This window comes from Gymnoscopelus braueri, assembly GCF_963280865.1.
Source record: "Gymnoscopelus braueri genome assembly, chromosome: 15".
In the NCBI taxonomy this organism is placed as follows: Eukaryota; Metazoa; Chordata; class Actinopteri; order Myctophiformes; family Myctophidae; genus Gymnoscopelus; species Gymnoscopelus braueri.
Window position 1 is genome coordinate 30,504,973 of NC_137620.1, and position 17,193 is coordinate 30,522,165.

Genomic DNA, 17,193 nt, shown 5'->3' on the forward strand with positions numbered 1-17,193 from the left:
GTAGATCTATTTTCAAAAATTCTTTCTTTTATTATTTGACAGTTTGACCAGTATTTATATAGTTTGTTGATTACTTTTGGTATTAAAAAAGTGTTACTTTTAGGTATTAAAAAGGTCTTAAAAGTCTTAATTAATTGTCACTTTACCGTCATCTGGGGATCCCCAAAAATCATGTGGGGACCCCCCTGGGGGTCCCGACCCACATATTGAGAACCACTGCTGTAGAGTATAGACTTTGGGTAGGTAGAGGAGGAGGAGGGGAGGGGAGGCAGACAGTGGGGGGAAAAAGTACTCGTATTTCTTACTTAAGTAAAAGTATCGATACTGCAATTTGGAAATACTCTGTTACAAGTACAAGTTCGGTATTCAGAATTTACTTGAGTAAAAGTACAAAAGTTTGTAGATCGGCTATTTTCAAATGGCCGAAATAGGGCTGAAGTGCTTAATGTATGTTTTGTAATAATCAAAATCTACAATAGTAACTAAAGTTTTCAAATAATTGTAATGGAGTAAAAGTACAATATTTGCCTCTGGGATGTAGTGGAGTAGAAGTAAAAGTACTGAAAATTGGAAATACTCCATTAAAGTAAAAAAAAAAACTCAAAATTGTAACAGTACTTGAATAAAATGTACTAGTTACTTTACACCACTGCATATCACACTGGGAAATAAAATAAAAAAGCTAGAGAATCACTGCTGTAGAGTAGACTTTGGGGAGGAGACGGTGGGGGAGGAGGGGAGGCAGACACAGTGCATCATCATCATCATCATCATCATCACACCCCCTCCCACCCCACACGCCCCATCCTTTCCCCTCCTCCTTCTCCTCACAAGGAGATGAGGAGGAGAGAACTTTTTCCTCGTCGCCCCGTGCCGTAGACTAGTGCAGTGCAGTCAAATGTAAAATTAGTCTAGATTTCATTTGTCTCCTCGGGAAAAAGAGACGAAGAGCTCCTATACTGGAGAGAGAAAGAGAGAGAAAGAGATCAGGTCTTCCAGGGAATGCTGACGAATTCCAATGAGGACTATATTTCATTCATAGGAGTGTATTCGCAACTAGTGCTATAATAGTTCATTTATCTGTTGACTTTCTTCCTTCCTCCTCCCTCCCCGCAATAATCTTTAATTAATATTAGATTGATGTCTCCAAAATAGTGGCAATAACCACGAGGTTTTACAGGACGCGGACTGCTGCTATCTCTGCTCTACTATCGCTGGTTTGGGGAGAAGAAAGAAGGGTCTTTTATAGAACAAAGCAAAAGACCATTCAACATAAAAGTGACTGAAGACTCTCAGGTCTCAGAATGAATAATAACAACAAAGTCGAGAAGGAGAACGAAACGAATGAATTCACCACCAACAACCACGAAGAAGAGGTATGACTAATATTAACAGCAACACCCTCCAGGGCACCTATTAGTTTCACTTTTGGTGCTGTTTTGTTGTTTAATATTATATTAAAATACATATAGTAGGCTTATAGTTTAACTTTTGGTGCTGTTTTATTGTGTATTTTAGTATAATATTAAAATACATATAGTATATAGTTTAACTTTTGGTGCTGTTTTATTGTGTATTTTAGTATAATATTAAAATACATATAGTATATAGTTTACCTTTTGGTGCTGTTTTATTGTGTATTTTAGTATAATATTAAAATACATATAGTATATAGTTTAACTTTTGGTGCTGTTTTATTGTGTATTTTAATATTATATTAAAATACATATAGTATATAGTTTACCTTTTGGTGCTGTTCTGTTGTGTATTTTTATACAATATTAAAATACATATAGTAGGCTATATAGTTTAACTTTTGGTGCTGTTGTGTATTTTAATATAATATTGCCTATACGTATAGGTGTTGTATTTCAGTATAGGCAGACAGAAGGCTGTCTGACTGTCATAACACTAATTGCAAAGAGTTTGCACCTGTCATCTCTTTTGTCTATTGCTGAAACCCTCATCATAGACAGTGGTGTAAAGTAACTAAGTACATTTACTCAAGTACTGGACTGAAGTAACATTTTGAGGTATTTTTTACTTAACTGGAGTATTTCCAATTTTCTGTACTTTTACTTCTACTCCACTACATCTCAAAGGCAAATATTATACTTTTACTCCAATACAATTATTTGAAAATGTTTAGTTACTTTGCAGATATAAATTATTATATTATAGAACATACATTAACCACTTCAGCCCTATTTTATACAGGCTATTTGAAAATAGCTGATCTACAAGCTCACAACCCCTGGCGTTGTGAGCTTGTAGATCTGCTATTTTCAAACAGTTTAGTACTTTTACTTTTGGTTCTTTAAGTAAATTTCGATGCCAATACTTTTGCACTTTTACTCAAGTAACATTTTGAACACAGGCCTTTTACTTGTAACAGAGTATTTCTATATTGTGGTATTACTACTTTTACGTAAGTAATATATCTGAGTACGTCTTCCTCCACTACTTTTTGGTCATTTAAGTTTCTGTACCATAATAAAAACTAGACTTCGCACAACAATAGAAAGCTGTAGAGGACAAATCCTCGGGCCAGGCATACTGTCACTGATAGTCACTGAAGCTGAGTGAGCAGTTTTAAGTTATTCAAACAATTGCTGTTGCAACATGTGGGCAATAACTCTTTGTAAACCAGGCCTACCATGGATATGGCTCCAGTGTACATTTTGTAATCCCACTCACAATGTTATTGTCTACTAGAACTATGTTATGTTGATAGTTGTGTCAGAAAATTGAATTTCTCACTAACATGTACACTAGCCCCTTAACCCCCCCCCCCCCCCCCCCCCCACTTCTTTCTTTCTTTCTTTATTTTTTTCCTTTTTTTTATACTATCCAGTTTGCACAACCTGTATCCAATTTCCTAATATCTACGTCTCTGTAAATATGTTTATAGCGGTGTCTTTTGCACGGGGTAGTTTACTTTGGCTCTGACATATCTGTGTTCAGATGACAGACTTGTTATTTCAGCGCTCTATTGTCTGTACAGCCAAGTGATGTAAGGAAGGAGGTATATCAGATTAGATCAGTTATTTCTCTTGGAGCAATTTGATTAAGGCACTGCGTACCATTAGTCACTTTGTAACTAAATAGCCAAACATTCCACGTTGATGTAATTCCATTTTTCTGTACGCTGTTTGGGTTACTATGGATACACTCCATCATGATATGCAGATAATGTTATTAGTATCAGTGGAAAGAAAATTGTAGATCAGTCAAACTCTCAATAGAGTCCATTTAAATCAACTGAAGAGTTCACAATAAAGCTTACACTCACTCACAGTATTAATATTAAACCTAAAGTACTTACAGAAATAATTATTAGCTTTAGGCTACAAACCCTGCAGCAGCACCATACTGTGGACAACTTTGCCCCAGGTGGAGATGGAATAATCGGATCTGGTTTTCTCCTTTTTTTAGTGGTGAAAACTACTTTGAGATTAATATGCAACCACCACTTCATAGCCTACTGTACGCTTAATTTAGAGTTGACTGGATTACAGTGATGTTTGAAAAGGACAGCTGCAACCTAATGAAATACTTGCAGAAGTTTTTTAACTTGGTGATGTAAGCAAAGAGAGGGACTGAAGAGTGTGTATATATTTTTTCGTCTCTCTGACACTGCATAAAGGAGAGGGGAGAGGGAGAGTGAAAGAGAGAGGCAAACGGATTAGAGACTGCATTAGTGGTTAGATGAATCTGATGGTTATGGAATTGTTTGGAAGCCTTCCAGACAGACGGGGTCATATGCTTACTTTAAGATATTAACATGAGAGCATATTAACATGAAATTAGACAGCACCACTTTATCTTTTGGTGCTAACTTATGCTTTATAAGGGGAGGTTAGGTGCGGGCACACTTAAAATGTGCTCGTGTGTGGGCGGGGGTGTGGGGGGCACACTTAAAAAAATGTGCTCACAAACAATAGCAGGATGCAAGGGAACAGTCATACCAACATTCACAACGCCTGTACACAGTATGCCTATGCACACACACACACACACACACACACACACACACACACACACACACACACACACACACACACACACACACACACACACACACACACACACACACACACACTAGAGTCCTAATTTGTGAGTAAATGTTCCTCAAGTCTCCATGACTTGCAGTTTCTTAAGGTTATTCAAGTACGCCCTTCAATGAAACCAAAACAACTTCACTTTTCACATTTCAACCGTGTCCATAGAGGTCACATTATGTAAACCTATTTAAACATATTTAAAGAAAAATATAGTTTTGCCTTGGGGTGTTCATTGTTATGTGCAATGTGTAGATTTAAGACTGCTCGAAACATCCAAATGACTTTTCCCATGTCAAAAAGCAGGAACTATAAAAGATTGAATAGCTTTATGCTTAACGGCGCTATAGTAACGGTAAGCCATTACCTTGAGGGAGCCAAAGTTTAACGAGCTCTCTGGTATGACTCTCACATGCAGAACAATAGGACTAGTTAGCCCTGCACCATCTCATATGCGGCTCAATGGATCACTGATTTGTACCCGTTGAAATCCTAGCAAGCTTGGCTCTCGTGTCTGCTCCATTGCTCAACCTCAGACGCCTTCATGTTGCACACTAAAGCTTGATGATACGTGCTGTTTATCTTCTGCGGACCAGCGGTCACCAAACATGGTCTCGTGCAGGCAAGGTATGCGGGTTTCAGTTCTGGCCCAGCCCCGACCCTTGTCTAATCTTGCGAGTTGGTTTGATAAAGCCTTATTATCAGGTGTCCTGGAGGCTTTCACATACTGTGTCACTAAAGTAGGGGGAGCATTGTTGTCGACGAACCCCCCCCCCCACTGAAGTCTGTGACATACCATCTATTAGATTGTGAATATGGCAGATAAGTTTCAAGTCTCTGTAGTTTCCAGCCCTTGTATGGACACGTCATTCTGAGTGGCCTTAAGGAGAAGGTCGCTCAGACGGTCATTGCAAGAAAATGGCTTGGGATAATGTGGTTGCAAAAGGTCTGTGTCGCATTTACTGTACAGCTAGACTGAAGTGATGCCACTTAGATTTATGACAAGAGCAACGGCAGACATGATAGTTTCATAATGAAGTTATGGAAGTGAAACACAATAGAATGACAGAGCATATTTTGTTACAGGAATAAACCTCATTCGCCAAAGGTCAGGCTACCCATCTCCATCTTTTATATAGTACAGATGTATTCAAAATTATTGTTGTGTTTGAGCAGAGAGACAAACAGGAAAGGTGAGAGTGAAAGTCTTTGCTGAACCTTAGTCTTGACCTTTGACCCCATGCTGTCACTTTCAATTTGTCTGATACTGTACAATACATCTTTACTTCAATCGACACCCTAAACAATACAACTGCAATTTTACACATCACATAATGCACTTTATGCTTTGTATTGCCTTGCGCTCTGGATATTTGTGCTTAACACTCAGACAACATCCTAGTTGGCTCCTTCATGGTGTAACTCCTAAACGGCTGCCATGGACCTAACAGACTTAGCATAACATGGAGTCGTTGAGTCTTGTAAGACATCTGTTGACTTAAGAGTGTAGCTGACCATAAACATGTAAGCTGATCTTTCCAAATGCCTGGACCGATACAGAATATCACCTATGTAGAGTTCAGCAAGATGATGAGGCACATCTCCCTGGGGCGTAATTGGATTGTGCTTGGCCTGGTTTGGGTATCCACTAGGACTAGGTCTCCTCTTCAAATAGCGGGTCATGTGGCCAGCGTGACCTTTTCGGTGTGACGGCGATCTTGGCGGGGAGCTGCGCTGCTGGAGAACCTCGATGAAGCTGAAGGGAAGCTGCGCTGGTCTCTTAGCACAGCGGACCTGGGCATGTGTGTGTGGTTGGCGTGTGTGTGCATGTGTCTGTGAAAAGGGCACGGAGATGGGTTAACTCTCTGTGACATGGAGTATTATCTGGGTTGGGGGGCGGTATATGAGTCGTATTTGTGGAGATCGGGGGTAGTTTAGTTATCATAGGGTAAATGTGAGAGCTTGTGTATTGTACCTAACGGATAGTAACAATGGCCACACTCATTTACTGTAGAAGAACCGAGCGAGCGCACTCCCAGACAGTGACATACGCACACACACATAACACATGCGCACACAGAGACACACACCCATCACACCGTATCACCTCAAACACCCACCCAGCCTGCCGTGCACTCGCAGACACATTATGGACACCCACAGACGCACTTGTTGTTGTATCTACGAGGCTGCAAGATTGAAGTTTATTTATAAAAGCGCGAGGGGAATTGATATCTTATCTCGGCCATTTGTCAGCTGTGTGACGACGAGAAGAATTTGAAAAGACAACGAGACTTAGCGTCGGGAACGGCTAGTATTGTATAGGAACCTGCTAATGTAAAACAAACAAAATAAATCATATATCTAAGCAAGCATGTAGAATGTCAAGCCCAAGCAAAACATTAAGAGAGAGAGGATTCTCTGTGGTACTGCTGTATTTGAAAGACCTGTGTTGTTGACTTTAAAGACGTGCCTTTTGACACTTTGCGATAAATGATATTGTTAGCCGAGGGCTGAAAGTAGCCGCTTTGCTCAGACATCGGCCATCTTTGCTGGCTTTCTTGCTTGCTGTATTTATGTGCTGTTTATGTGTCACCTCCATTACTTACTCATGAGGCTAAAATTAACTTATCTACTGTATACAACAATATACAATATCTCTTCGCCTACTTTCTCTCTCTCATTCCATTCCTTGCCCATTTAATTCCCCACCTCCCACACTTCATCTTTATCTCCCTACCACTCCTCCTTCCTCCTTCCCTTCCTTTTCTCTCGCACCCTTTCGCTTCTGTATCTCTCTTTATCTAGCTCTTTCTCCGTTTCCTCCCCCTATCCTTCTGTTATTTCTCTCTCTCTCTCTCTCTCTCTCCCTCTCCTTTCAGTCCCAGTAGACAAACTACTTATCCCTTATCAAGCCATAAGTTAAAGGCATGACCCTGAGATCTACTGAACAGAAGGACCGTTTATGGTCATGAGAACAGCCCTAAAGACAGGAGGGTGAGCGAGACAGAGCAGTAACATGGAGAGGCCTCTCTCTCCCACTGTTCAGCTGAGCACCAGCAGCAGCCCCTGGCCTGTATAGCCTACCTCTCCAGCAGCAGCTACTGTAGTACCTCTGCTGTTACCTCTCTCCAGCACCCAAGGCCAAAACATGGAAGATTAGCTCAGAGCAACTGAGTGAAGCGCTACTTCGTTCTGCAAGTTGGTTTGTGAAGGAGGTGTTAGTTACACTCGAAATGATTAATATATAGCTTTTACCCTGTGACTGTATGGACTGATTAACAATGCCATGTTATAGAATTGCCTGGCGTGATCTTTGATGAACATTGTATAATAATGTGCCTTTGCAATTGAAATCCTGCTGTCAAAGATGGCAACGTGACAACATTCCATTTGCTGTTTAATCTGCAGAGCAGAGTGGGGTAAACGATATTCACACTGCAGTCCTCCACCTGAAAAAAGGCTATTCAATGAATACACATGGGTTGATGCCATTCAGTATGTTTAGTTCCGTACATTTCAGTTAATGTGTGAAGGTCCACAGGGCCCAAGAGTTAAACACTTGAGTGTGTGTGGGGGTATGGGTCAAGGGGTTGTGTATATGGGATTTCAGTTCTGGCCCAGCCTAACGTTCCGTCCATCATCAACACTCCGATCGATTGTGACCTTGATCATTTAGTAAATTAAAAAAGTAATTTTTTTTGGAACCAAAAGGAGCCTCAACGTCCTTCTGTCAGTGTATGAGCCTCTTCTGTTATTTGTGGAATCTACAGGCTTTACCATCTTATTTATGTTGAAACATAATGTTTGAATTCATTGTAAAGTTGTGTTTTGCTCTGGTAATCGACTGTAAATCCGGCCCTCCAGTGGGATCAAGGTAATCCAGATTTCTGTTTTGGACTGATCCCAATCCTATATTATTGTTTTGAGCGTACGTTTTGATGATTTGATCCAGATTAGAGCTTGGATTTGATTTCCTGATCTAATCAGATTGGGCGAGTGATCCCAATCCTGTTTGTTCGTTTTGAACTCCCCAAAAATCCAAATCTGATCTACTCAGGTAGGGATTAAAGTGCTGAACTCGTGGGCTCACTGGGCGATTAGGCTAACTAGACGCTTGTTTTTGTATGTTGAGAGACCATGGATGATGAGTCTCATGTTGGTTTTGCTCTGCTTCAGCCCGCCCAACCTGAAAACTAAACAGAGACAAGGCGCCCGCTTGGGGGAAGCTGCAACAAAGGGTGGCCACTGTGGACTTGGTCAATTAGTCAGTGTTAATGAGTGCCATGGAATGCTCTGTAAAAGCTTTTCAGAGACTTAACCCATTGAGACCTGAAGCCGATTCTACATGTCTCCTAAATCTCAACAGTATTCCGAAAAACGTATGTTTCTATATCAGTGGTGTTCAATCTTTTTCATGTCCAGGACCCCCAAAATGATATGTATTTGGCCGCGGACCCCCATCAAAATATTTTGTTCCAGGGACCCCCAGAAGCAAAGATTTGAGTTAAAAATATTCGCTTTAAAAATATATATATTCAAAGATTTGCACAAATTTTCACGATTTTTCAAAAATAGCAGATCTACAAGCTCGTAGCGCGGCACTCGGTGCCGCGCTATGAGCTTGTATATCTGCTATTTTTGAATAGCCTAAAGTGTAAAATAATGCTTTTTAGCTCAAATCTAAAAATGACACAGTTCCAGGTATTAATGGGTTAACATATAATGGAAGGGAGCGGAGACTTTGAAGGCGGTTGATGATCCCGTAACCTGACAGTTACAGTGTCCTCCTGATGTGCACATGACAATCTGTGAATGGGTTCTTCATCTAAAGGACAGGCTTTACTGGAGGTCAACAATGTCGTCTTCAGACTGATACGAAACAAAGACCTCTTGTGGTGTCAAGGTGAGGGGGAAAAAAGGACATGGTCTGAACTCTGAAGAGAATGTTGCCATGCAGGTTTCCTATTAATAAATAAGGGAAAACCGTTACCAAGGGGGAGGAAAAGAGTCCGAGGGGTAGAGAAGGAAAAAAACATGACGAAGTGGGCACTTCCTTGCCTTTTCCTAGGTCATTTGTTTTAAATACCTTTAAAGGTCAACCTGTTGGAACATTTACAGACCCTTACAGAGCGGTAATTGTTGGTCCAAAGCGCTCGTGGGAGTTTCACCAAAAAAAATCCCCTTTCTTGCCTTCTGAAATGACACAGCGTTCCACCTCACGGTTGACCCCCCCCTCCCCCACCCCCAACTGAAACGATAACCTGGCACGAACCCCCTAATCCGTGACCCAGAATGTGACACATGACCCCTTTGAACCCTGGCAATTAATGGCCACTTTAGCCGGAGCCATCCGCTTATGGTCGTTTGACACCTATAGCAAGCCTGGAGCCTCGCTCTCTCCTCACATTCTCTGTCTAGCGTGTGTGTGTGTGTGTGTGTGTGTGTGTGTGTGTGGGTGGGGGTGGGGGGGGGGGGGGGAGAGCTGACGACACCAAAGCAGAGCAGTGACAACTGAGATAGTGAGGAGAGGGTGTCTGTCAGCTAGCTTGTTTTTCTTCTGAACAGAGTTCTTTTGAGTGACGCAAGACACTCAACTTGCCCTGAGCTCACTCGGGTGTATGGGTGTAACGCTTTGATTTGAACAGAGTCACGGAGAGTGGTTGTGTGAATTTGGAGGCAATTGGTGAGTGTGTGCGTGTGTGTGTGTGTGCATGTGTGCATTGAAGCGTTCTCTTGTTTTGAACGGATTTTGAAATAGGCAGTCATTATAGTTTTGTCTTGGCCGTGCGCACGCTACATGTGTGCGTGCGCGCACGCTACATGTGTGCGTGCGCGCACACATGCGTGCACGCACACACACACGTACACACGTGCGCATGCACACACGTGCACGCACACGCACGCACACTTCAATATGGGCAATAGGGCTGTGTCCCACTGCATCTGGGGTGTAGGACCCCCTTTTTACTTTATTTGGCTCTAAGAAATACACACACACACGCACACACACACACACACACACACACACACACACACACACACACACACACACACACACACACACACACACACACACACACACACACACACACACACACACACACACACACACACACACACACACACACACACACACACACACACACAATTAAAGGGTCAATTAAAGCCAGTGTGAATATCTGTCTGAGTTTTTCCACTGTAGCCCAGCCATGCAGTTAACCAATTATCAGTCTAATCAACATGTAATAGTGGTGCTAGCAATGGGGCTCCAATGTCCATTGGATCTAAAAAAAAACTACTGGCTTGGATTGCCAGGGAATTTGCTGAGCACTTTCATGCTCCCTGGAGGATGAACCCTGACATTTGAGTGGTCCCATCATGACCCCATATCGGCACTGTCAGGCCAAAATGGCAACTTTTTCTCATTTTTTGGGGGGCCCCACTAGTGAGACCTATTGTCGGCAATGTCAGTCGGTTCAAAGATTTGCAGCCTGGCCTTTATGGGCCCACTAGGGCTTTTTGACTCTCAGGGGCCTATCTTACACCGATGCAATATGGAGCAATATGGCGCAAAGCGCAGCCCAAGTGTCATTACAAGTCTAGTTATAACCGACACAGGTGTCATTTTCACGCCCGCTGTCGCCCAGCACCCACATTGTGAAAGTACCAAACGTGTTGTTGGTCTTAAAATGAGGTGTGGTAAGGCTAAATGCATGCAATCTTAGGTGGAGTTAGAAGTCAGAAAGCAATTGTGCCAGCACTGACCTGGTCTAAATTCCGCAGTCCCCCCTGTGCATCATTTACCTGCTACCCATGTAGTAGATTGACCTGTATATTAGGCCGGTTCAACCATGTGAGCTCACTGCTTGCAATCAAAAATCCATCTGAATTTCAACACATCATCGCTCACGCTCAACGTGGCAGATAACACTGCTGAGAGACTCAGCAATGAGGTTCAAAAATAATTAATGATCTGAGCCAGATTATCCGTACAGCCTATTGCAGTGGTTCTCAACCTCTGGGCCGGGGCCCGCTGGTGGGCCGTGAGGATATTGCAAGTGGACCCCCAAACAAAATTATAATGATAATATAGCATTAATACATTTTTTTTTTTTTCTTAAAATCCTCGAAACATGAGTTTCCATTGTGATATAGATAAATAGGAATACTCTGTTGGTTCCATTGATCCAAGCAAGAACACAATCGAATGATTGATCATTAAAATAAACATTTTTCAAGTGGGCCCCTGATCCAGAAAAGGCAGAGAACCACTGGCCTATTGCAATGCTGGCACCAGCCAATTTGCCATGCTGAGAGGCACCAAAAATGTAAATCGCTTTCGTGCTCAGAAACGACAGATGAATGATGAGTAATAAGTAAACAGTTTGAAAATACCCCCTGCTGTGTGTCTTTGCATAGAGATGAGAGCGGCGAGGAGAGCGAGAGAGAGGAAGAAAAGAAGATATGCAGATTATCTCAATAAGTAGCGTACACTTTATTGAAAGATATGTTCAAATACCTCTCATCCTTAGCCTAACAGACTGAAGCCGTCTGCTCCGTGGAGGGGGGGCGGAGTCTATGGTCTGCAATCTCATCATGTACAGTACATAAGAATGTTAGATCCATAGCTTTCTGGCCTTCTGTAATCTGTCTCTGCTCAGCGTTCAGCATTAAAGGAGTAGTTCACCCAAAAAATGACATATTTTCTATCAATTACACAGAGACTCAATTGAGTCTCCTACTGACCAGCCACCCTGTCATCAAATTATTGGCTTAGGAATGCGACAAAAACAAAACAATCTCCATGAATTCAAGGCTTCATGGGGTATGTAATTGATAGAAAATAAGTGATATTTTGGGTGAACTATTCCTTTAACAATTTCTATCCAACGCTATCCAACACAGGCGCACAGCAAGCCTGTTATGCTTAATAGGTGGTTATTAAGACGCTAACTTAGAATGAGTGTGATTATAAACAAGTTGAAATGTCAAGATGTCACAGATGACATAAATGAGGAGACATTACAGGAGGAAGGTGTGATTTTGAACGGCATGCCCAAAATATACAGACAGCCGCAGGGTCAATGAGGGTGGGCCACCTCTCGTTTGCACTTGAGCTTTTGTTTCCCCCATAGCCTGACATCAGTATATCACACTGATTTAGATTTCTTTGGCTATTAAAAAAATGCAGATATACAAGCTCATAGCGCATCACTTTGTGCCGCGCTATGAACTTGTAGATCTGCTATTTTTGAAAATGTGTGCAAATCTTTTAATATATATTTTTAACTCAAATCTTTGCCTCTGGGGGTCCCTGGAACAAAATGTTTTTAGATGGGGGTCGGCGGCCAAATACATATAATTTTTGGGGGTCCTTGACATGAATAAGTTTGAGCACCACTGATATAGAAACATACGTTTTTCAGAAAACTGTTAGGATTTAAAAGACAATTTTAGAATCGGCCCCAGGTCTTAATGGGTTAAAATAACAATGCGACAGGTGCAGGCACACCTGGCTCTTAAAGGAAATGGGACACTCTGATTGGTCTAATGTATGGTATGGCTAAAACACACCCATGACAAATTCAGAGATTAAATTCAACCACTTTGTGCATATGACTATGCAATGCACCCACATTATTCAACCTCTAACCAGAAAGATTTAGTTGGACACACCCCAATGCATTTGCACCATAGATTGTTTAAATAGGGCCTTTAGTCTTGTTCTGGCAAGTGTATCCCGGCCAGATAGATATCTAATGTCTGGGGCACCACTATTGAAAAGTGGTCAAGAACCACCCCCTAAGACAGAAAAAGACAACAGACAACAGACCACCTGCCATTCAGAGGCTTCCCTGGACTTCTCCCCTGGCAAAACTATATCAAAACCTGGGCATGCAGACTTGTGATTCAATAGTCAGGCGGTTGGTCTCTCAGCACGTGAGACGACTGCATGTGGGACTTCACCTGGACAGGTGTCTGCTTCCTCCCATAATGTAGTTCCAAGTTCCAGCCATTGTATTTTTGTCTCCAGACATTGTACTGGTTCTAAATAAAATCTGACAGGCTTCGTCTGGGGAATATGAATTGATTTTCTGTTTGCAGTACAGAGGGCGTTTTGAGATCACACCTCCGCGCCATTTGTTTTGAACACAGACTCCCCTTCCCCCGCTCCTCTGGCGGTGCATGTGATTGAGTATCGATAAGGTGATAGCCTCGTCCGGGGGCACAAGAAATCAAAGCTTGCTGATTAGAGGTGCATTGTTCCCCTGCGACCTGCTGCAGAGGTGGCCTTAATAGGATCTGATGTATTTTGGCCCGGGGCTGGGCACTCCGCCGTGCACTAGCTAGAGCGTTGCCAGGGAACTGCGCCGGCCGGGTCTGGGGCTCTTGGTGAAGTTCTCAGCTGGGGCTGCTGTTTTTGATAGAAGCGTGCGTGCCTGCGCTTGTGCGTGAGCACGCCATAAATGGTCAATGATTCAGAGACCTGGGAGTGGGACCACTAGACCACTCAGCTCTGTGGAAATGCAGGTATGTGGAAAGCTAAGAAGTGACTCACGAGCAACCAATAAAACGGCAGCACTAAAACCCTATAAAGTGTGGCTGAAGTTTGATCTTTGTTTTTTATGAAACTACAAAATCTGCCCGCGCTCCTGACTTGACAACTTCAGTTGAATTTACTGCTCTGAGAATGCCTCACTTGATCTGACTGCAAAATGTTTATAACAGCATGTGTGTGTGTGTGTTTTTAAGTTTTCCAAGAGCAACAAAAAGGGAGAAAAGAGGTAGAGAGAGAGATACCGTAATCGATAGCAGATGTACGTACGTGGAGGGAACTGTTGACACGCTTGACTGTGAATCATCCAGTATCTACGGTGTAGACGGCCCCACGCCGGACACACTCCAGCCGATCATATATCACAACAACTGACGTCAGGACGGCTCAGGAATGAGAGTGCACCTCCACCCAACACTACAAGGATTGCCCCATTGCTGTCTGTCTGTCTGTCTGTTGTTGTGGGACTTTGTCTAAACCTGTGCAGTATACTCTCAGCTCTCCAGAAGTCTTATTAACTCCAAGATTTGAAGTTGATTAATGAAAACTGTGAAATCTAATACAGCTTGGCAAAGCCTGAGACAAATGACTAACATATTCTTAGTATTTGTGCCAGGGTCTTCTTCAAGGTGCTATTGGAGTAAGATCACCTGCATATTCACTGATATAGTGATGGAAACGCAATCACAATGACGACTTTGAAACCATGGCGAGAGAGCGTAAGCAATCCACAGAGCCCGTGTCCTTAATGGAAATTCCTCTGAATTTCCATTCGGTTTGGTGCCAAACCCCATGACTTGGCATTATACCCCCCCAACTCTCCATCACCCCCCCCCCCCCTGCCACACACACACACACACACACACACACACACACACACACACACACACACACACACACACACACACACACACACACACACCTGAGCTGATTTCTTAAAAAAAAAAAAAAAAGCAATATCCATGCACTATTATGGTTTCACTGGCTTCAATACCTGTCAGTGATTGGCCCACCTAGCTCTGGCAAAAAAAAGAACAATGAAAGAGTTTACTTAAACCAGGCTGCCGTTGACAGAGCCCAGTGAAAGCTCCGCAGGGCTCAGTGTCACTGATAAGATAACGACTAAGGTGAGAAAGTCACCGCAGGGATTTGCGGCTGGGTGGCTGGTTTGGTGCTCCCTCCGTTGCTAGGCATCGTTGTTTGTGTGTCTGTCTCCATTTCGGCACCGCTGGCGTGGATCAGGTTACTCTGTGGACGAGCACTCGTGTTGTTCAACACTCTTGATTGTGCCTTGCATTGTGAATCTGCTGTCTTGATTCAACATAGTGGAAATAGAGCAGGTCCATTTGATCAAACTGCATACTTAACTTAAGACTGGGCTGTCAATAGAGATTTGATGGGATGGTGGCGATGAATTAATTTGATTTCTAACAATCTTCATAGTAATGGTGTGAAGGTATAGGGTGGTGGTGGGCGTGAAAATGTGGACGTAAACCCAGCACATACGCCACAAGTTGGTGATAAATTATTTTTCCTTTTCTTCTTGTCATCATAGTCGACAGAAAATAGCAAAAATAGTGACAATAGCAGATCTAGCTTACAGCATGTCATGATGCAATGCGTTGTGAGCTTGTAGATTGGCTATTTTTCCACGACACCGTTGTGCGACGAAGCATAAAGTAGAAAAGTGGTTAATCAGATGAATCGATTTGACTAAATCGATGAATCGATCAATTAGTCAAAAATCTATTAACATTTTTTGTGTCAATTCGTTGATAGCCCTACAGAGGTATAAAAGGGTGGGTGATATTATTTTGTGCAAACTTCCCACAAATGGCTTTTAGGCTTCATTTTAAATAAAGAATAAGAGATAGAGATATCAAAACAATTATCAAATGGTTTGTGACAGTTTTCTGCAGTCTCTTGCGCAAACAAGAAAACGCATTCAATAGATATAAAATATGCATATGTATGCATGAATTCAACATCAAATGCTTAATTTACAGTATGCTTAAGTTAGAAAATGCTGTGAGTCAACACTTCTCTGAGCCAAAAAAAACACTGCACTACACTTTTTCGACACAAATTATTTCTTACTGGGCACCAAGGCAGTTGTTTTTGCCATACACTACAGCATACTGTATGACGTATGTCCTTATGCTCTTATGATTGTGAATTAGTGATTGTTCCATGGTGGAAGATGGATTGGTTCCTGCTTGGAGCATGTGACTGTTAAAGATGGCTATGAGACAAAAAAAGCGTTATTTGTGCAATTTAGTTATTAAGGCAGGAACTGAGACATTCTACATCTCACGATAACATTAGTCCTTTTAGATTTCAACAGAAACATATACAGTATGATTTGTGGTTTAATGTTTCTATCAGTTTTGTAAATACATCTTAAATAGAAACCGTTTGTAAAATCTAGAGATTCTGCTTGTTTATTTTCAGTGTTTTCTAAAATATGAGGGTGTAAATCCTTAGATTACATCTGATGTTGTATATAAATATCATATTTTATTTATTAATTCTCAGTGAGCAGCCTTAAACCCAAACAACACAACTTGCATTTTTACAATACATATTATACTTAAATTACCTGCTCCATCAACACTTAGCTTGTGTTGTCTTAGCCAGTGTTAGCTTGTGCCTTCTTGTGTGCATTTCTTACATATTCCTACTTGAGATTCACTCTGCACACATACTATACTTAAAGATGACAATTTCCCATCCAGACAAACTTTTGTGGTCATCTTAATGTAATTCCCTGAATCTGACCCAACTTGAAGCAGGGCGTTGCTGAAAAAAAAGCTGTATGCGCTTAGCAAATCTTGCCTGGGTAAACAAATATATCTCTATAAGCTAACATCGGAATTGTAATTCACCCCCAGAGCGAGCTTGCTTAGGTCTCTGCTGTTGAAGTTGAAAAGTTCAGATACAAAACAAGAGGGCGAAACTGTGGGGGAGGGTTGCTGTAAAACTCGGTAGGCCGTAGATTATGTGGGAACGTGATGCACTTAGAAAGGCGTGTGTGTGTGTGTACGACGGGACCGTGGGTGTGTTTGTGTGTTTGCGGAGCTAAGAGACATCCCTATCAGTGTACAGAATTTCAAAAGGAGCTACATTCCACCCTGTGTGTGGCCAACCCTTCAGCCAAGAGAACAATTTGATCAAGACAGTTCCAGTGTGCTCTTTGTGCCCTCCGTCACAACCTCATATGTTAGTGTCAGGTGCACTGGGTTGCTATTTATAACTAGTGAAGGTTAATGAAAAATACATGATCTCTCTCTCTCTCTCTCTCTCTCTCTCGTCTCCTCCCCAGGTCCGAACGCTATTCGTCAGCGGGCTACCGCTGGATATTAAGCCCCGGGAGCTCTATCTCCTGTTCAGACCATTTAAGGTATGTTTATATGTATTAAATGGATGGCTGTGCAGCTATTCTTAGCAGCTTTTCCTTCCAGCGGTCAATGAGACCTCCATTAATGGTGATGAAATAAATGGCCATGGAAAAACCCTACGTAGGTTCAAGTGTCCGTGTTCCTAAGACTGAAGTTCAATCAAGTCTGATCCACA

General features: G+C 42.1%; 1 protein-coding gene across 2 annotated transcripts in view; it reads left to right on the forward strand.

The window, feature by feature from the left end:
* The first annotated feature begins 880 nt into the window (after positions 1-880).
* LOC308101166 (RNA-binding protein with multiple splicing-like) overlaps positions 881-17,193 on the forward strand; it is a 39,603-nt gene continuing 23,290 nt past the window's right edge. For both annotated transcript variants that reach the window (XM_080450533.1, XM_080450534.1), the window contains exons 1-2: positions 881-1,376; positions 16,943-17,020. In XM_080450533.1, coding sequence (XP_080306659.1) covers positions 1,305-1,376; positions 16,943-17,020 — 150 coding nt within the window. In that variant the 5' untranslated portion in view covers positions 881-1,304. The remainder of the gene's footprint in view (positions 1,377-16,942; positions 17,021-17,193) is intronic.